This window comes from Cervus elaphus, chromosome 20 (genome assembly GCF_910594005.1).
Source record: "Cervus elaphus chromosome 20, mCerEla1.1, whole genome shotgun sequence".
NCBI classification, from domain to species: Eukaryota; Metazoa; Chordata; class Mammalia; order Artiodactyla; family Cervidae; genus Cervus; species Cervus elaphus.
The window spans coordinates 38170904-38191679 of record NC_057834.1 but is presented as its reverse complement, the minus strand read 5'-3'; the positions used below and the strand labels follow the sequence as shown (position 1 = coordinate 38191679).

At 45.3% G+C, this 20776-nt stretch overlaps 1 protein-coding gene across 5 annotated transcripts in view; it reads right to left on the bottom strand.

The window, feature by feature from the left end:
• The window catches only part of GON4L (gon-4 like), an 86312-nt gene that overhangs the window by 750 nt on the left and 64786 nt on the right, over nt 1–20776 (bottom strand). For 4 of the 5 annotated variants that reach the window (XM_043877239.1, XM_043877242.1, XM_043877240.1 and 1 more), the window contains exons 19-31: nt 19997–20147; nt 16364–16480; nt 13977–15677; nt 12577–12832; nt 11813–11997; nt 10762–10959; nt 9431–9574; nt 3867–4010; nt 3645–3764; nt 2415–2528; nt 1675–1861; nt 553–1186; nt 358–460 (exon numbers count right to left, since the gene is read on the bottom strand). In XM_043877239.1, the coding sequence (XP_043733174.1) occupies nt 358–460; nt 553–1186; nt 1675–1861; nt 2415–2528; nt 3645–3764; nt 3867–4010; nt 9431–9574; nt 10762–10959; nt 11813–11997; nt 12577–12832; nt 13977–15677; nt 16364–16480; nt 19997–20147 (4054 nt within the window). Of the gene's footprint in view, nt 1–357; nt 461–552; nt 1187–1674; nt 1862–2414; nt 2529–3644; nt 3765–3866; nt 4011–9430; nt 9575–10761; nt 10960–11812; nt 11998–12576; nt 12833–13976; nt 15678–16363; nt 16481–19996; nt 20148–20776 lie in introns of those variants that run through there. The other variant, XM_043877243.1, reaches the window with a different exon arrangement.

Below are 20776 nucleotides of genomic sequence, written 5' to 3'. Positions count from 1 at the left end.
TGGCATGCGCTCACTCAAGCAAGCTATATGATACACCAACATGAACCATCTGATTTGTTGCACACAGGCTGTGAGGGTTGAGTCCTCCTTACAGATAAGGAAACTCGGGTCAAGAGACTAAACACCGCCCAAAGTCACATTCCTTCTAAAAACTAAAATGCAATCTGGGGCTTCTCCCTCAAAAATGCCCTTTCGCTTCTAGAGCCACTACTATCCATGCTGACAAGTCCAGGTCTTACTCAGGGCAGAACTTACAATCCCCAATCATATCTTAGTTGGCCAACTGTCCTCTTCTTGCCAAACCCTTTCCTTGGTTCCTCTAGGGCTTGAAGCTCTAGCAAGGCTCACCCTGCTTACCTCAGTAGGGGTCTTATTTCCCAGCTGCTGGGAGATGACACTGAAAGTCTGCGGCTGTGCTCCTTGCTCCTGGCACATGGTCAGGATCACCCGGTCAGCTTCCCTGGAATCCACACATGGCGATTAATCTCAATCAGTAACCTGGTGTGTTCCACGCGCTTTCCAAACACACATACATCCTCTGTCCACACCTACCTTGTCCACAGGACCACCTTTTCCCCAGTGGAGCTGACCTTGCTGTTGTTGGCACATACTGTAGCTTCTGTGGCCTTCGTCTGCAGCTCCCCTGCTGGACCCTTGCCCTGTAGTCCACTGTCTTTAGCCAAACCTCCTCTAGGGACTTTAGGAGAAGTCTCTGAGGTGTCAACTCCTGCTGAAGAAGCTCCATGGAGAGGGGACACCCTGTCTGCTGTGGTCACCCCAGCTCTGCTGGAAGGCAGCCAGCTCTCTTCTGTGTCTGGTTTCCCAGGCACCTGTCTTCTCCCGAAGTCTCCAGTCCTTGAGGAAACAGGACTCAGGAAAGAGGCAGGGGGTTCGACAGTTCCAGGCAATTTCTCAGTTTCGGAGGCATCCCAGGCCAGCATGGATTGTTCCAGCTCAGCCCCTGGCTTGTGGCCCTCCCCCTCATACTGAGGTCCGGGGGATGCCCTGGGGCAGGGGAGAGCTGCAGGCTCAGCCTGGTTACCCCTGACAGCGCACAGCGCAGTTCCAGCTGTGGAGGGAAGCTGAGGAGGCTCTGGTGAGCAGGGTGGTGGCAGGCCATCAAGGAGGAGCTGGTCTGTAAAAGTCACTTCTTTAGGGGACGGCAAAGTGCTCCCCGCTGCCAATCCTGTTTAGGAGGAAAATAAGGACCTAAGGGTCACACTGCATCTAAGCACTACAAATTACCATGGGGTCACTCTGGCAAACTACTGTGACAAAGTTCTGATGTACAAGAGTGAGGCAAGGGTAGGGGCTAGAGTTGTTTATATAAAGATATAAAGTCCGTTGCCAAAGCTGAGAATGGCTGAGTCTTTAGAATACAGATCATAGAGGATCTGCAGATAAGGAGAAGGGGTTCAGGAATGGGAACACAAGAAGAAAATGCTGGATCATGCGGATGTTATGCACTCTTAATTCTACAAGAGGATTGAGGCCACAGGAGAGAAAATTAAGGCTAGAGAGGAGAAGAGTTTCCTACTGGTTTATTAGTAAAAGAGGTGGTAGTCTATCCCTAAAAGACCAATGTTACCCAGGCTCAAAGACGCCCCTGCATGAAGCATGTGAGAATGAGAGAAAGAAAGGGAGAAAGGCCGGGCTGGCAGTCGGGTCACTCACCTGCAACAGGCACCTCTCCCTTCCTGGTACTCCTGCCAGTCCTGCTCTGGGCTGCCTCAATGCTTTCTCGCTCCTCTGGGGCTTCCTCCTCCATCACGTCCTTGCCCTGCCCAGCTTCCTTAGCACCAGGACTGCCGCCCACCAACTCATGGGGCTCCTTGCTCTTGTAGGATTTGCTGTCACAGACCTGCAGGGATGGCCTTCTGGGTCAAGGGTCTCCTGACCTCTTTTGTCTTGGGGGCTGACCACAGGAAGAAGCCCTGCACGATGCTCAGCAAGTCAAGCAACATGCATGCCTGCTCCAAGGGTTTTAAAGGGCCCAAAATAGAGTGCTGCATTCTGCCACTCCTCCTCCAACCAAGGACTGTATTTTTGCTGGCAACCAAGCCTAGAGAAGCAGCACTACCTTTCGGCTGTTTTCCTCACACACGTTTGTTTCATTTAAAAAAAGAAAATCTTAGAGGGAAAATATATGAACTGGTTGGTATTTTTCCCTATTTCAAAACTTCACCTAAAAGATTACCTTTAAAAAGCAAAATCTGTTACATATATTTTTAAAGATTCTATTTATTTTGCATACACACACTAATGAGTATGTATACAGCGTATTATTTATTCACGTGTAATCTTTTTAGGAATTCAATAATGCATAGATCTGGGGTAACAATACCCAAACAGCAGAGCAACTTGGGGCTTGCCCCAGCAACTCTGAAACCCCTGGGTACCAGTTCTCTCCTCACCTTGCTGCTGCAGTGGCTACAACTTCTCCTTTTGCTCTTCTTCATCTTGGAGTCAGGACCACCCTCATGGCAGGAACAGGCACAATCCTTGGCCCCATCTGGCCACTCAGCCTCCTAGGAGACACCTGGGCTTGGTTAGCTGTCAAACATTTCTGGTACCAGGAGGGAGCCAATTGTGAGCCATCTGAACAATTCCGCCCCCTGACCCCCTCCCCGACTTCCTTTCTCTTTTATTATATACCATTTCTTCACACTGCCTGGGGAGACAATTGGCCAAACTCAATTAAACCCTACTATGCATCCCTGAAACAATCTGTAAATGACCCACAGGCTGACAGACCCCAGTTGCCCAGACGTTTCAGGACACATTTAAGTGGTGCCGTCAGGCTAAGTCATGGAGAGCTCCATTGCGGGCTTTGATCTACTCACTCGTCCGCCTCTGTCTCTGTTGCCCTGTGCCTGGAGCTCTCCCCTCTCTTCCAATCCCCTTGAGAGAGGGCTTTGTACATATGGAAGGCTCACTCAATGATACTCTCTGTTCAATAAACCCAAGACATAAGTACCATTATTATCCCCGTTAACAATGCAGAAACTGAAACAAAGATTAAATAAATTGCCTAAGGTCATTCAGGTACTAAGAAGTGGTTTTCCCCAAGAAAGAGTACAAGACATGCAGCAAAGGGACAGTGACTAAAAGACTACTTCCTGAAGACAACAGAGAGCAGTGAGCACAGGCGGGCTCTGGGGCCAAACAACCCGTCCCTGACTAACATGAGGCCCTGGGAACGGCCCCTCTTTGCACTTCAGTTTCCTCTTCTGTAAAACGCAAACAAAACAATCTTTTCACAGGGTGACCATGAGAATTAACTGAACAATCCATGTAAAATATAAGAGATACGTGATGCTTTGGAATATGGCTAGGTGTCAGTTGTTGTCATTACTAAAACGAGGAATCCTGGTTCTATTTTTTCACAAGAACAGAAAGGAAGAAGACCCAAGGGCAAGAGAAGCAGATCCTTCTAACGAGTTAACATGGCTGGGACCTCCTCAGCCACTGCACTGTTCTTCCCGTGGGCTCAGGGTGTGCGGCACAGCAGCCTGACCTGACCTGTGGCCCCTGCTCCACGGCTGCCGCAGATCACAGAGGCTTGGCGCCACCCTACACCAGAGAACCACTCAGACAGAAAATGCAAGGCTTGAATCAGGATAACCCCCAACAACCTAGCGTACCTTATCGTGATTTTGGACCCCAATCTCTTTTCTTCTTTTGTTCTTTGAGGCTGTGGGTATCTTGGGAGGTTCCTCTTCCTCTTCCACATCAGGCAATGCCACTTCTTCAAAGCCATCAAACTGGGGAGGAGTTGGTGCCACTCAAAAAAGACTCTGGGCAGACGTCCCTCCTACATATGACCTTCCCCCTTCACACCCCCACTGCAGCCTCAAGGCCTGTACCTCATACTCCTTCTCCTCGGTCCAGTTGATCTCTTCAAAGTCACCCATCCGGCTAGCTGCTGGGCGCAGATGGTCAAAGAAGATGGAGAACTCATCCTGTAGGTGGTCGTGGCCCTTGAGGAGCTGCCACATCTGTGTCTTGAGCTGGGGAGAGTTGCAGAAGGAAAGATGAAGTCTCTAGAGCCTCTCTAGACCACCATTCCAAATCAATCGCATATACTTCTGAGGGCTACTTTCCTTATCAACTGGGAGACACACAGAAGATGCTCTTTGATTAAGAACTCCTAAACTCCCTCTCCCTCCTTGCTTGCCTACACAGGAGTATAGGCATACCTCGATTTAGTGTCTTTGCTTTATCACACCTCAGATACAGAATTTTGCTTTTTCTTTTTTTTTTAACACACTGAAGGTTCATTGCAACCCTGGGTCAAGCAAGTCTATCAGCAACAATTTTCCAACATCATCTGTTCATTTCGTGTCTCTGTGTCCCATTCTGATACTTCCCACAATATTACAGAATTGTTTATTATGTCTATAACGGCGATATGTGATCATCGATCTTTGATGTTACTACTGTAATTGCTTGGGAGCACCACGCATCTCACCCAAAAGAGACAGCGGACTTAAAGGTGTACGTGTTCTGATTACTCCACTGACGGACAGTTCCGCCATCTGTCTCCCTCTCCTTGGGCCTCTCTATTCCGAGACACCAATATTGAAATTAGGCCAATTTCACTTGAATACTTTGGACCTATAAAGGCTCTAAGTGTTCAAGGGAAAGATATATATGCACACCTCTCACTTTAAGTCAAAAGCAACAAATGATCAAGCTTAGTGAGGAAGGCACGCCTAAAGCCAAGGCAGATTGAAAACTAGGCCTCTTGTGCCAAACAGCCATGAACGCGAAGGAAAAGTTCTTTTTTTTTTTTTTTTTTTTTTTACTCTCCCGCCACCCCCCACTTTTTGAGGAAAAGTTCTTGAAGGAAGTTAAAAGTGCTATTCCAATGAATACACAAATGATAAGAAAGCAAAACAGCTTTCTTGCTGATATGGAGAAAGTTTTATAGTCTAAGATCAAACCAGAAGATCAAATCAGTGACAACATTCCATTAAGTCAAGCCTATACAAAGGCCTTGTTGTTTAGTTGCTCAGTCCATGTCTGACTCTTGGCCACCCCAAGGACTGACTGTAGCCCGCCAGGCTCCTCTGTCCATGGAATTTCCCAGGCAAGAATACAGGAGTGGGTTGCCATTTGTTTCTCCAGGGGACCTTCCTGACACAAAGGTGGAAACAGAGTCACCTATGACTCTCATGCTTGGCAGGTGAATTCTTTACCACAGAGCCACCTGGGAAGCCCCAAAACCCTAATTCTCTTCAGTTTTATGAAGGCTGAGACAGGTGAAGAAACCTGCAGAAGCAAATTTTGAAGCTAGAAAAAGTGATTCATAGAGTTTAAAGAAAGACGCCAAAAAAAAAAAGAAGCCATTTCTACAACATGAAAGTGTAGGATAAAACAGCAAGTGCTAATATAAAAGCTACAGCAAGTTATCCAGAAGGTCTAAGATAACTAATAAAGATGGCTACACTAACAACAGATTTTCAGTGTAGAAAAATACTTTTATTGGAAGAAGATGCCATCGATGATTTTCATAACTAGACAGGGAAAGTCATGCCTGACTTCTAAGCTTCAAAGGACACGGTGACTCTTTGATTAGGGGCTAATATAGCTGGTGACTTTAACTTGAAACCAATGCTCATTTACCATTCCAAAAATCCTACAGTCCTTCCAAACTATGCTGAATCTACTCTGCTTCTGCTGGTTTAAATGGAACAACAAAGCCTGGATGACAGCACATCTGTGGACAACATGATTTACTGAACATCTGAAGCCCACTGCTGAGACCGACTACTCAGGTAACAATCCTTTGAGAACATTATTGCTCACTGACCATACATCTGGTCACCCAAGAGCTCTGATGGAGATGTACAAGGAGATTAATGTTTTCGTGCCTGCTAGCAAAAGAACCATCATGCAGCCCATGGATCAAGGAGTAATTTCTAACTTCAAGTCTCAATACTTCAGAAATACATTTCATAAGGCTACAGCTAACACAGATAGTGATTCCTCCTCCAATGGATCCGGGGAGAGAAAACTGAAAACCTTCTGGAAAAGATTCACCATTCTAGATACCATTAAGAACATTTGTGGTTCACAGGAAGAGGTCCAAATAATCAACATTAACAGGAATTTGGAAGAAGTTGATTTCAACACTCACAGATGACTTTGAGGGGGTTAAAGATTTCAATGGAGGAAGTAACAGCAGATGTGACAGAAATAGCATGAGGATTAAAAACAGATGTGGAGCCTGAGGATGGGATTAAATTGCTGCAATCCCACATAAGACCTGAACAGATAAGAAGTTACTTCTTGTAGATGAGCAAAGAGAGGTTTCTTGAAATGGAATCTACTCCTGGGGAAGCTGCTGCTATGAAGATTGTTGAAATGGCAACAAAGGGTTTAGAACATTACATAAACTTAGTTGATAAGGCAATGGCAAGGTTTGAGAGGATTGACTCCAATTCTGAAAGTTTTACTGTAAATAAAATGCTACAGAGAAATCATTCATGAAAGGAAGAGCCCATCAATGGGGCAGACTTCATTGTTTTAGGAAATTATGGGGACTTCCCTGGTCGTCCAGTGGCTTAGGCTCCACACTCCCAATGCAAGGGGTCCAGCTTTGATCGGCGGTCAGGAAACTAGATCCCACATGCCACAACTAAGACCTGGTGCAGGCAAATAAATATTTTTGAAAGAAAGAAAAAAAATTGCCACATCCACTCTAATCTTCAGCAACCACTACCTGATCAGTCAGCACCAACAATGCTGAGGCAAGACCCCCCAGCAACAAAAAGATGACAACTTGCTAAAGACTTGGATGCTGACTAGCATTTTTTTTTCCGCTGTTCTGTGCAGAATTCAAGATCTTAGTTCCCTGACCAGGGATTAAACCTGTACCCTGTGAAATGGAAGCTTGGAGTCTTAACCACTGGACCACCAGGGAATTCCCTAGCATTTTTTGAAAGTTGAAATATACTTGATTTACAAATTGTGAACACTTTTTAATTAACATATGTACATTTTTTAAAGCATAATGCTACTGCATCCTTAATAAACTATGGTTGGGCTTCCCTGGTGGCACTGTGGGTAAAGAATCTGCCTGCCAGTGCAGGAGACCCAAGAGATGTGGGTTCAATCCCTGGGTTGGGAAGACCCCCTGGAGTAGGAAATGGCATCCCATTCCAGTATTCCTGCCTGGAAAATTCCATGGAGAGAGGAGCATGGTGGGCTACAGTCCATGGGATCGCCAAGAGTCAGACACACATACTTCACTGAGCACACACGCACTTCACTTCATCGTGTACGCATAATTTTTACATGCACTAGGTAACCAAAAAATTCATGTGACTCACTTTACTGCAATATTTACTGTACTATGATGGTCTGGAATTGAACCTGCAATGTCTCTGAGATATGCCTGAATTATTACTTTTTTAACTAATGTATATAGTTGATTCACAGTATGGTCAACATTGTGTTAGTTTCAGGTGTCCAGCACAGTGATTCAGTGTGTGTGTACACACACACACACACGCATACACACATATACATATATACACACATACATACATATACACACACATACATACATATACACACATATACATATATATATACACATATACATATATACACACATACATATACACACATACACACAATATACATATATACACACATATACACACACATACATATACACACATGCATACATATACATACACACATACATATACACACATATATACACACATATACATATATATACACACACGCATACACACATATACATATATACACACATATATACATATACACATACACACATATACATATATATACACACACATATACATATACACACACATACATATGCACACACATACACACAATATACATATATACACACATACATATACACACACACACACATATATACACATATACATACACACACACATACATATACATATATACTTTTTCAGATTCTTTGCTCTTACTGCTGCTAAGTCACTTCAGTCGTGTCTGACTCTGGGCAACCCCACAGACAGCAGCCCACCAGGCTCCCCCATCCCTGGGATTCTCCAGGCAAGAACACTGGAGTGAGTTGCTGTTTCCTTCTCCAATGCATGAAAGTGAAAAGTGAAAGTGAAGTCCCTCACTCATGTCCTACTCTTAGCGACCCCATGGACTGCAGCCTACCAGGCTCCTCCGTCCATGGGATTTTCCAGGCAAGAGCACTGGAGTGGGGTGCCATTGCCTTCTGTGTATACTGAGTATAGTTTCCTGTGCTATACAGTAGGTCCCCATTGGTGACCTATTTTATACACAGTAGTGTGAATATGTTAATCACAAACTCCTAATTTATCACCGCACCCAAACTTTCCCCTTTGGTAACCATAGGTTTTCTATATTATAAACCTAATGTTTTCTATACTTAGTATGATAAGTATGATAAGCTTATCAAGTGAATTAAATCATACTTCACTTAGTATGATAATCTCTAGATCCATCCATATTACTAGAAATGGCAATATTTCATTCTTTTTTATGACTGAGTAAAATTTCATCGTGTATATACAGGTCTTTGGGCTTCCCTGGTAGCTCAACTGGTAAAGAATCAGCCTGCAATGCAGGAGACCCCAGTTCAATTCCTGGGTCAGGAAGATTAACTGGAGAAGGGGACAGCTACCCACTCCAGCATTCTGGCCTGGAGAATCCCATGGACTGTATAGAATGGGACACGAAGAGTGGGACACAACTGAGCGACTGTCATTTCACTTCAAATAGGTCTTCATCCGTTCCTCCATCAACGCACGTTTAGGAAGCTCCCATGTCTTGGTTAGACGTGCCTGCATTAAAGGTCTGATTCCCAGTGACACTCACTACTCACTAGCCCTGCCTTACCGGTCCCCAGCTCAGGCACTAACTCAAGGCAGAGCAAGGAGGGAAACCAACCCTCCACCCAGACCATCACCTCCTTCCTTGAACTTCCCTTCCAGGGTATTTATAGCATTCCTGAGCCTGTGAGAAGCAGTCAGGCTCTGGTTTCAGATGGTAACCACCTCACCCAAGTGTTTTATGCCTTGAAAGTAAAAGTGAAGTCACTCAGTCGTGTCCGACTCTTTGCAACCCCATGGACTGTAGCCTACCACACTCCTCCGTCTATGGGATTTTCTGGGCAAGAGTACTGGAGTGGGTTGCCATTTCCTTCTCCAGGGGATCTTCCTGACCCAGGGATCGAACCCAGGTCTCCCGCATTGTAGGCAGAAGCTTTACCATCTGAGCCACAAGTTTTATGCCTTAGGTAAGCCTAAAAACTCCTTGCCATCTTCATCCCCTCCAGAAGTCCACTGCTCAGAAGCAAGAGGATTGCTTAGAAAGGGAGAATGAAAGGCCAAAAGCCAAGATGACAATGGAAGGGAAGCAGGACAGGACCGAATACCTCAGTGATCTCCTGGGGCAAGCAGTCTGCACAGCTCTGGAGGACCTTGATGATCTTCTGGTGGTGTGAGGGGTTCTCTGCAAAGCAAATTTCCAGCTGCCGAAGAAACTTGCGACTTTTCTCAAAAGCCTGCTGCTCTTCAAACTACCAGAGTGGAAAGAGGGCAAAAGAGGAGTCGTCTATGCAGCCTGAGAAGGACTTGAGGGCTCTAAGCATAAAACCCAGGAAAAATGTGCTGGAGGCATAGGGGATGACAAGGCTCTGGTTTACAACGGTGATATCCTTTTTTTTTTTTTTGGCCTCACCACAAAGTTTGTGGATCTGAGTTCTCCAATCAGGAATTGAACCTGGGCCCCAGCAGTGAAAGTACCAAGCCCTAACCACTGGACTGCCAGGGAATTCCCTGTAAGATCTTTTTTTTTAAGACCCTAGCATCTATCTACCTTGGGTTACTGGGGTCTACCAACTCAAGAAAACTAAGATGTAAATGAAAGATTTAAGAGTTATGTATCTCAAGTCGCTTACAGTTTTCAGAGACTGAGAGATCAGACACATGCCAGGTTACAAAGTATTTTCACATATGTGTTCATCTGATCCTCATAATGATAAAGAAAAAATTACGTATAATCATCCCATGGCCATTTAACTGCTTTAAGACTATCAGGCTAATATAATAACAATATGAAAACAACAATATAATAATATTATATCCATTATTCCTGTGACAAGAAACCCAGAACTACTGGGATATCCCTCAAGTTCAGACACTTATTCTCCAATATTTCAAATGTTATGTAACCAACGGGGCCTTCCCAGACTACTGTGTATAAAACTGCAACATTTACAAAAAAAAACCTGCAACATTATCACTATAAAGCATTCAATATACTTTACTATTTATATCTTTTATCACTTTTATAACATATATAACACCTGACTTTCCCCATGAGAATATAGGCTCCATGAAGGCAAGGATTTTAGTTTTATAATTATTACATTTCTAGTATCTAGAACTCTGCCTAAAACAGCAGTTTCTCAATAAATATTTGTTGAATGAAAGCCTGTTTTGCAACAGTGAGGAGCAAAGGGTTATGATGTACCTAAGGTCTCCACTGGCAACAAAGGTCAAACCCTTCACTCTTCATGGAGATAACAGGAGTTGGGGAGACCATCCCTTGAAAAGGAGGAGGCTCTTGTGACCCTGGACTAGGGGAAAGCTATCTATGGAAACAGCCAGGCGTCTGGAACAGTCCTGATCAACACTACCCACGCCTAGTCTTGCTCTGACCCAGGGATCCTCGTGTGTGGTCTTTGCCCGCCTCTCTACTTACTAATCCACAGGCCAGTGCTTGCTCAGGTAACAGGAAAGCAGCAAAGTCCTTCAACAGCTGAGGCCAGTCTTGGAGCAGAATTTGCAGGCTCTTGTAGAGATCCACAGCTGTCTGCCTCTGAGTGCTTGACTCAAACTCATAGATGACCTGCAGGAAGTCTTCATACTTGCCAGGGATGTGCTGCAGGGCTTCTCGGACCTATATGAGAGGACTTTCAATCATCCAATCCCCTTTCATTGGGCCCCAAGAAATGATGGGAGAAGGAGGAAGAGTTACTGTTAAAGAGCTCCAGATTATCCGTCAGAGGCTACTCCTCTGACAGGTCCTAAGATCTGATGATTAATGGAAGCCACAGCGCCATGAGCAAGGCAGAGCTCTTTTTCTGACAGTGAGGAGTGGGAAAATTTCTATTTTCCAGGGACCACAGTGCTACCCGCAAAATCAGGTAAACTTTTCTCTAGCTCACAGCCTGGACCTCTCCTTCCAGGTTTCACCTCCATGTTGAAATAGATAAGGAGTGCTTGGTACATATATTTCAGCATGGTATCATTGAGGGTAAATAATACATAAATTAGGAGTGTTAGGAAAATATCAGGAATAAGAAAACCCATGATTATTATTGCTAGAACTCCACTTGCTGGGGGTATAAAGAATTAGGTGGTTACCAAAAGAATGAGATAGGGACCACTGCGAAAAACACGCAGGTTCATGACTCTAAAGATCACTGAGGTCCACTTTCTGGTCAGTGTACCACATGTTGTTCCTCCAAAGCCAAAGGCTCAGGTAAGGTCCTTATCAGTCTACTCTCTCAGGGATGATGGTGACATCACCTTTCCCCGGTTTCAGGGCAACAGAGGGGTAGTATGCTGGGCAGGAATAATAAATCGGCTGAAAACTGAACTCAGTGTCCTTGTGGTTTCACTCACACAGTTCCTTTGGTATTTCCAGGAAAACAAAGGTAGAAGCATAGAAGGCTACTGTGCAGCCTGAAAGGCAGACTTCATTTTAAAAACAGAGGGGCTGGCAGGAACAGGAAGCAGCATTTGCCTACCCTGCTCAGATAAGCCTGAGCAAAGGCCAGATCCTTCTGCTCCCGGAGGGGGTCTCGCTCGAGGATGTCCTCGTCATACAGCAGCAGCAGCTTGGAGGTGTCCTTGCTGGCCCGGGCCCGACTGCCCCGCTTGCTGCGGGCGCGATGATTACTCCGGCCCTTTCCTGCAGCTTTGATGCTCTCTCCTTAGGATACACATGAAAACAACTGTTTCTCTATCCCTGCAACCTCTGCTCTTCCCAACTCATCAAATGCACCCCCCCCATCAACTCCCCTAATCATCATTACATAGTAATCTGGGAGAAAAGCATCAACTGTTGATGACTGCATCAACTGGGATGATAATGAGCTGCTTAGCTACTACATATTGAACACAGAAGTCTGAAGAGTGAGTGTGGTCTGATGCTGGGCTCCCAGGGATTATGTCCTGGTAAGGAACAAGCAGCACTTTTTGAAATAAACATAGCTCTTGACCTAATACATAACATGTGAATTAAGAACCAGTATAAAAACCTGCATAAACAGAGTACAAATCTAGCAGCTGATATGCTGATAACAGAGTCAAATTTTAAATTTCTGAGCATCTCTTCTCTGCAACGGCAGCAGATTAAAACATCTATTTGGGAGAAGGGTGACTGGCAGGCGCGATCCAAAGGATTTCTTCTGGGAACTGGCACCTGTTTTATAAGCTAGCCACTCTGCACATGTCCCTGAGTCAATGAGGCCTCCTGAGACCCGCCCCCACTCAGACCCGTCCTACTTACCTGGTGGGGTCCTGCTGGTCTCCACTTCTGGAGCAGCCTTTGGGGAGGCAAAGGTGGCAGGAGGCTTCTCGGCAGGGTCTCCGATGGCTTCGTCCATCATTTCATCCTCCTTCTGCAGGTTTTCCATTCCTTCTGCTTCTTCTTCCTCTTCCTCCTCAGGCTCAGAATTCTCTTCCTGGGAGTTCTCTTCCTCAGACTCACCCTCCTGACTCATGCGCCTTTCAGATGCAAGCCAAGTCAGTTTCTCCATTGTTTCCTGCAAACCCCCCCCAAAGAGTGTGCATGAGGGCTGTAATAGCTCACCACGGGCTGACTGCACAGAGTTTTTCAGAAGGAACTGAGGCTAATCAACTGGTGAGGGAGAGTGAGAAGCAGATGGGTTTTAGGGGTTATTGGGGTTTTTTGGTTTTGTTTTTTTGGCCACACTGTACAGCTTGAGGGATGTTAGTTCTGTGAAATGAAATATTTTTTGCCGTATCGGGGGACAAAAAATGTCACAGCTATCGGTGATTCATGGCCTCCTAATGTGAATGAGGGCTCTCAAAAGTGAACACAAGGCCTACGATCCAGAAGATGCCAATGCCCGGTGACTGGTGAGGAACTGGAGGGGACTGGGTGTCATGCAAGAGCAACCAACCACCATCCTTGCCACCCTTTAAGGTGACAGGAAACAGGATTTGGTCCCAGATAGATAGGTCAGGTGCATATGAAAGCAATGAATTCAGTGAGCCCAGAGGCTCCATCTTGCCACACACAGAAGAACACTAAATTCCTTAACTTGACTTGATATCTGGTTCTCCTTACTACTTAATAATAATCTTTGATGTTTAGATTTCCTACCCTCTTTGTTGCAAACTGTATATAGCCTGACTCCCGCCCTGCTTCTTCAGAACAGTTTTCTCAGAGAACTGAGATGCTGCCTCCCAAGCTCAGAATCCTTAACATTCCCACCAAATAAAATAACTCTCTACTTTGAGGTTGTGATTAATTTTTCAGTCAACAGTTTCCTGACCAGAAATCGAACCCAGTTCCGAGCAGTGAAAGCACCCAGTGCTAACCACTGGACACCAGGAAGTCCCTGAGTAGATTTGAAAGGTCTCCCCTGAAAGTAATTTTCCTTTGCCAGGGTCCATACTTATGATCCTTTCCTTTTTTTAGTCATTTAAATTGTGCTCAGGAGATTCAATTTAATGTTTAAATGAGTTTAAATCAAATATAATATGTAACATTTAACTCCCTCTCCTCTCACCTCAACTCCCAAACTATGCTCAGTAATACATTCAAAAGTCAAAAATGATTTTACAACTATCTCTAGTGCAAAAAGCAAGCCGGTGGCCTATCAATAAATTAAATCTATTACTGAATCCACAAAATATTGGAGAAGAGTGCCCAACTCTCACCTGGAGTTCTGGGACAGAAAGTACAGATTCCTCAGAGGCTGATGACATCTCGTCTTCCTCATCCTGGGTAAGGTCATCAAAGTCCTCTTCTTCCTCTTCCTCTGGCCCATCCTTCTCTCCTGCAGTTTCTGGTCCTGCTGGGGTCCCCACTGACTGACCATCAATGCTGGATAGGTCTTCGGGCTTCCCCAGGGGGCTGCTAAGCACCATTTCAGGGTCAGTGGAGAAGGAAGCGTCCCTTGGGGACCCTTTGCTCACATCTCCTGAGTTTCCTTCCCCAGGAGGCTCTTGAGAAGCCGAAAGGGTTTGAGCTGCTTGACTCCTCTCCTCCTGTTGTAGGCCTGTCTGTTTCTTCCCCTCTCTAGGCCCGCTTGACTCCCCACTTGGGAAGCCAGTGTCCAACTCCACAGAGTGTTCTTCTTTGATTTCATCATGGCTGTCCTGCTCCAGGGATCCACCAAAGGTGTCCTGCCCAGGATCTTTAGGTTCCGTCTTAACGATTTCCTCTAAATCCTCAGGGCAAGTGTGCAGAGATTCCCGGAAGCCCTGAGGCAGGGGTTCAGGGGCCTGCCTCCCCTCCTCTGTTTTCACAGTGGTCCAGCCACAGGCACTGCTCTCCGACAGCTGCTCCTGGCACGCTCTGTCTGTAGCTGGAGGCCCTGGGCTGTGCTCCTCTTTGGGGAAGACGGCAGCACAGACAGGAGACAGTTCCCGAGGTTCTACTTTGGGTTCGAGGCCTGGAAAGGCATTTTTCCCCTCAGCCAAAGGACAACCTGTGTCCACATTCACGGGGGCTTTATCTTCAGGGGTGGATGGTACAGAGAGATTCACAGAGGGGCCAGAGACAATTAAGGGAGGGATGGAGGAGGCCACAAGGGGCTGGTTCAACGCACAGGGGAAGGCAGTAGGGTTAACCAGCAGGGTGGTGATGGGGATGGTCTGAGGACTCCGGGCCACCGCTGCACCGACAGGCTGCACCATGTTGCAGCCGCTGCCGAGGCTCACAACCTTCACGGTGGTGGCGGGGACAGTGAAGAACACGGGCGCAGGGTGGATGAGAGGGGCAGGCTTCAGACAGAGAGAGGCCTTGGGTCCCTTTCTCTTGGAGGCTCTCCGTCTCACACACGGCTTTCGAAATTTCGAAGAAGCAAGTGAAGGCAGCATTAGCTTCGGCACAGGGGCGGAGGAGAGCAGGGTCTGCGGCTCAGGCAGAGGGAAGCTGGTCCTGGCCTCAGCAGCTGTAGCTGGCAGTGCTGCTGGAGACTCAAAACTGTCCCCCCCGGGGGCCCCCAGGGGAGGGCCACCTGGCACTGCCTGTAAGACCGTGGCTGGCTGGATCAGGGGAGGAATCCGGACCACCATTTTGCTTGGAGGGGCTTCTGAGTGAGCTGACCTAGCTGGTGTCTTCCCAGAGCTGGAGCTAGGCTGGAGAGAGGGGCTGGGTCCGAAAAAAAAGGGCTTCAGGGTGGAGGACCGCTTCTGTCTCCAAGCCTTCCTAGAAAAACGGTTGGCAACTGGCTTCAGCTTCAGGACTACACCCTTAGGCAGTAGCAGTGGATACCGAGTTTCACTCTCCAGTTCCGAGCTGCCTTTTCCCAGGCCTGGGTCTGAGGTGATCTCAGTGGTTCCGGTCACATTTCCTGCCTCTCTGGCACCACCAGCTATGTGCCGCAGTTCCTCCTGGATGGACGGCAGACTGGCCTAATGGGAATAAGAACACTCAGATATACCCCATGCCAGAATTAGGTAAAAATAATTGGGCTTTCTAGATATTAGGTGGAGAAGGCAATGGCACCCCACTCCAGTACTCTTGCCTGGAAAATCCCATGGACGGAGGAGCCTGGTAGGCAGTCTGTGGGATTGCTAAGAGTCGGACATGACTGAGTGACTTCACTTTCACTTTTCACTTTCATGCATTGGAGAAGGAAATGGCAACCCACTCCAGTATTTTTGCCTGGAGAATCCCGGGGACGGGGGAGCCTGGTGGGCTGCCGTCTATGGGGTCGCACAGAGTCGGAAACGACTAAACTGACTTGGCAGCAGATATTAGATGCCTTTACAGGACAGTCTTAAGACATCTTTTAAGAAGGATTTTTCTACAGAACAGCAGATATTTCTAAGAAGACTATATCCCAATTTTATACTCTAGAAACTCCCTGAATTTCCTTTAAGAAACTATCATTTTAACCACTATTTTTAAAAGGTTAGAGAATCACCGGTGGGGGAGGGAGGGAGGTGGAGAAATAGGAGAGGAATGGTGATGGAAGATTTCTTAAGTCCTAGTTCTACAGCTAAAGCAGCAGAGATGGAAAGCAGCCCTTCCTTGATGTTCTTGCCGGGCTCATGGTGACCTTCTGCTCCTGACACACCGAGGAGGAGGGCTGTACCTTTAACCAGAACGGAAGCCGGTGTTCTTCCCTCTCTACAGGCGGCTTCCACTGATGCGGCTGGATCTCTTCACAGCACTTCATTAAGATGGGCAGCTGTTTGGTCTTCTTATAAAACTGAGTGTGAAGAAATAAATAAAGGAAAAGTCACATTCCTTCTAGAAACTGCTCTCATCAGGTTGGGGAATGTGGTGGGCAGCAGTCTGAGAAACTTACACACACACGCAAATAGCATATACTGACTGCTCTGTATTTCAAATTAAGCTAATCTCCAATTAACAAATATTTTATCATTACTTAGTATCTTCCAATAAGCTCTATTCTGGTCACCAGAAAAGTTTAGGTCACAGAGAAAAGGAAGCGGATGGTTAGAGTCATGGAAAATTTGCTCCTCTCAGCAGCTGCAATGGGAGTGCCTCATTAATCCTTATCCTGACCACATGGAAGCTTCCTTTCAAGCAAATAATGGTGCAAGGAATACTGGAAGGGAAAGAAAGAACAGAAAGACTGACAGTTCCATTTTCAGAATGAGCTTACACTGACAATAAGCACTAGGCAGTGTGTTACAAGCCGAGCATGCAAACAAGGAGGCAATCCCTGCTCTCAAGGAGCTCACAGGCGGTGGAAGAGAGAGTCAAGTACAAATCAATGATGAGGGACTTCCCTGGTGGTCAAGTGGTGAAGGATCAACCTTCCAGTGCAGGGGACTAGGTTCAATCCCTGCTCAGGGAATTAAGATCCCACATGCCTCAAGGCAACTAAGCCCATCACCACAACTACTGACCCTGTGCTCTAGAGGCCAATAGCAGCAACAACTGAAGCCTGCATTCCCGACAGCCTGTGCTCCACAAGAGAAGCCACCGCAATGAGAAGCCTGTGTGTAGCAACTAGAGTAGCCCCCACTCAACACAACCTAGAGAACAGCTCACACAGCAACAAAGACCTAGCACAGAAAAATAAATAAGTAAATTATAAAAGAAAACAAACAAACAAACAGGCAGATTAAACACATCCATTTGTCTCTATTCCCTCTTGAATCCCCATGAAAACAACAGATAGGAAATTTTTAAAGATAAAAGTCTAAAAGGAGAGATAGCCCACAGGCCTCTGCAACCGGCTATTAAAGAATATTCTAAACAACAACAACAAAAGCTATCAGATATTATGACAGAAGAAGTAACGACTCACCTCAGCAGAAGGGTTAGAAAAAAAAGATGAAATACTATCCCAGAAAATACAGCAAGAAGACAGAGGGATGGGAGAAAAGAAGAAAGATAAGATGAGAAGACTAGCCTGAGGGGTCTACCATCTGACCACTGAGCCACAGAAGGAGACAGCAGACCAAAAGATGGGGAGGAAACCAGCAATGCAAAACTCAAGGACATTTCCCAACACTGGAACCTGTGAGTTTCCAAACTAAAGTTTATCAAGTACCTGGCATAATTAGTAAGACCAGACACATAGTAAGGTATATATATTATCATGAATTTCAAAACACCGGAGAAAAAAGAAAATCCTATGTACTCCTAGAGGAAGAGAAAAAAACACGTGTCATATAAAGGTTCAAGAGTCAAAAGAACATCAACTTTCGAGAGCCAGTCCTAGAAACTAGAAGAAAATGGAGTCCTTAAATTGTTCTGACCAAAGTGATTTTCAACCTAGAATGTTAAACCCACTGAAGTGGGAGAAAAGAACACAGACATATTTCATACTTTTAATTTTGAATAATTATAGTTTCATTGACAGGTCTTATGTACATTTGTTACAAAGTAACAATAGTTATATATAAAAACTAGGTATACAGCACAATAGCCAAACTAGGAAACTGCATTGGTCAAGTCATGTCATGATACACCATGAACATAAGCAATATAAATCTAAAAATTTTTTTCTCAAAGATAGGATGTGCTCTACTAAAACAAGGCCAAAAAGTTGTGGGATTCAGAAATAAGACGATCCGGACTTCCCCGATGGTCCAGAGGCTAAGAACCCACCGGACAATGCACGGGACACAGGTTCAATCTCTACTCCTAGAACATTCCACATGCCGCAGGGCAACTAGTCCCACGCCAATGCTTCTGAGCCCGCGTGCTACAACTACCGAAGCCCACATGGCCTGCAGTTCGTGACCTAAAACAAGAAAAGCCCCTGCAGTGAGAAGCCCACACACCACAAATGCAGGGTAGCCCCAACTCGGCACAACTAGAGAAAAGCCTGTGAAGCAACGAAGAACCAGCACAGCCAAAAAATAAATAAAAAATATTTTTAAAGAAAGAAGAAGATCCAACACAAATAAGAGGTGAAATGAAACCCCAGGAAAATCGTGAAGAAAAAGCCAGAGAAGACATTATTAGTGCAGCAAGCCAAGAGAGCAGCATGGGTAAAGTGGAGCAGGATCAGAGCACTCTGGGGACTTCTTCAGGAAGATGAAGGTGACAGCAGAGAACGTAAAATACCTGAAAACGCTGAAAAGAGATTTATAAAACTTAAATAAATGTTAATGATAAACTGGTAATAAATACATAAAAAAACCAAGTCCCACTCACCCTCCAAAAATGCAATCATTCACTCCAAGAGAAACAAAATATTCAGCAGGAAAAGCAAAGTAATCACGATACACTACCTGGCTCAGCTGTGAGGAGTTTTTACATACTGCTTATAATAACTCTGGAAAAAAATCCAACTTACACTGTGATATAACTGAGGTGAAGCAGTGAGAGAGTGTGGAGAGAACTGTCTTCATCTTTCATGATTTCAGTTTAACAGAGAAGGCCTAAATCCAAAAAATCAACTGGTAGCAATTCTAAGCATGCTACCTAGATCCTAGATATAGAGGTAAATGGACCATCCCTGCAGAAACCTTGCTAAGCAGGAAATAGGGAGAAAAATGATTGTTTTTCATGATAAGATTCACAGAGATTTTTTTACTCTTTAGAGCCGTGGTCCCCAACCTTTCTGGCACCAGGGACCAATTCTGTGGAAGGATGTCGGTGGGGGACCCATGGGATGGTTTTAGGATAATTCTCATAAGAAGCTGGCAACTGAGACCCTCCTGTGCATGCGGTTCACAGTGGGGTTTGTGCTCCTTTGAGAATCTACAACCACCGCTGATGTGACAGGAGGTGGAGCTCAGGCTGTATGTGAGCAATGGAGAACAGCTATAAATACAGATGAAGCTTAGCTCTCTAGCCTGCCATTCACCTCCTGCTGTGCAGCCCGGTTCCTAACAGGCTATGGACCAGTATCAGTCTGTGGACTGGGGACCCCCACTTTAAAGTATACTTTATAATTTTGATATAAATATCCAAGTATAAATAATTAAGAAGGATATAAGTGGACTGTTGCCTACTCTTTGAAGAAGGTTTAGAGTGGGGAAAAAAAATGAATAGCTAGAGGAAAACAAATTTGATAAGTATTTTTACATTTGAACAATTTAGCGGAAATATCCATAACAGACGAAGATGGTACTCCATAGGAAAATAATAGATCAATGTCATTGGAAAGGAAACAGGGCTAGTGGGCAGTTAGGAGGGGCTAGCGTTAGATAAAAGGCTATTCACTGAGACTGAGAAAAAGAAAAGGAAAGGCTGCACTCAGCCAAGGTGCCCGGCGGAGCGTGCAGGGAGCACTTACTTTAATGATGTTGTCAGGAGCTCTGTTCATGTTGAGGTTCTTGATTCTCACTGTCAGCTGGTGGGCAGTCTTGCAAGTGAGAAGGTACTTGCTGATCAGAGGCTTGGGAAACTCCGTCCCTTCAAAGTGCTTCAGTCCTAAAGCCAACAAACTGAGAAGCGGGTGGGGACACTCAATCTCGCTTGACAGTCCATCCTGCTGAAAAGCCTCCCAGACAAACTCCACACCCTACAACCTACTTCTACATCTAAGTCTTGTACACATTAATGGAAACTTAACAGAAAATTTCAGGTAATTACTGAGTACTAAGAAGGACTATGAGAATAAGACTCAATAAGGAGTTCCCATCAAGTGAGAAGAGGGAAAACCAAGCATAAGTCACTAATAAATGTCACAACATGATGTGCTTTACAGTAACAATACAAACAAAGTTTGAGGGAAGGAGGACGGCCCTAATAAAACAGATATAAAATGAATATTGGGCACCATGTTAGACATATTAAATCCACACCAACACTATCTCACAACATAACATACTCAATTACAGTTACCTGTATACATATTTGCTGATGGCAGTGGGGAAACACACATCAAGAGCCAGGAAAGTGTTTATAACTGTTATCGAATAACCTCACTCTTGAGAATTTACCCAAAGTGATAAAAACTCAAAGAGTTTCAAAAGCCCTGTGCACAAAGATCCTTGGTGAAGCCTCATTTAGAACAGCTAAACAAGAGAGGGACGGAAAAGCAGCAAACAAAAGGACTGTGATAGGGCCGTTA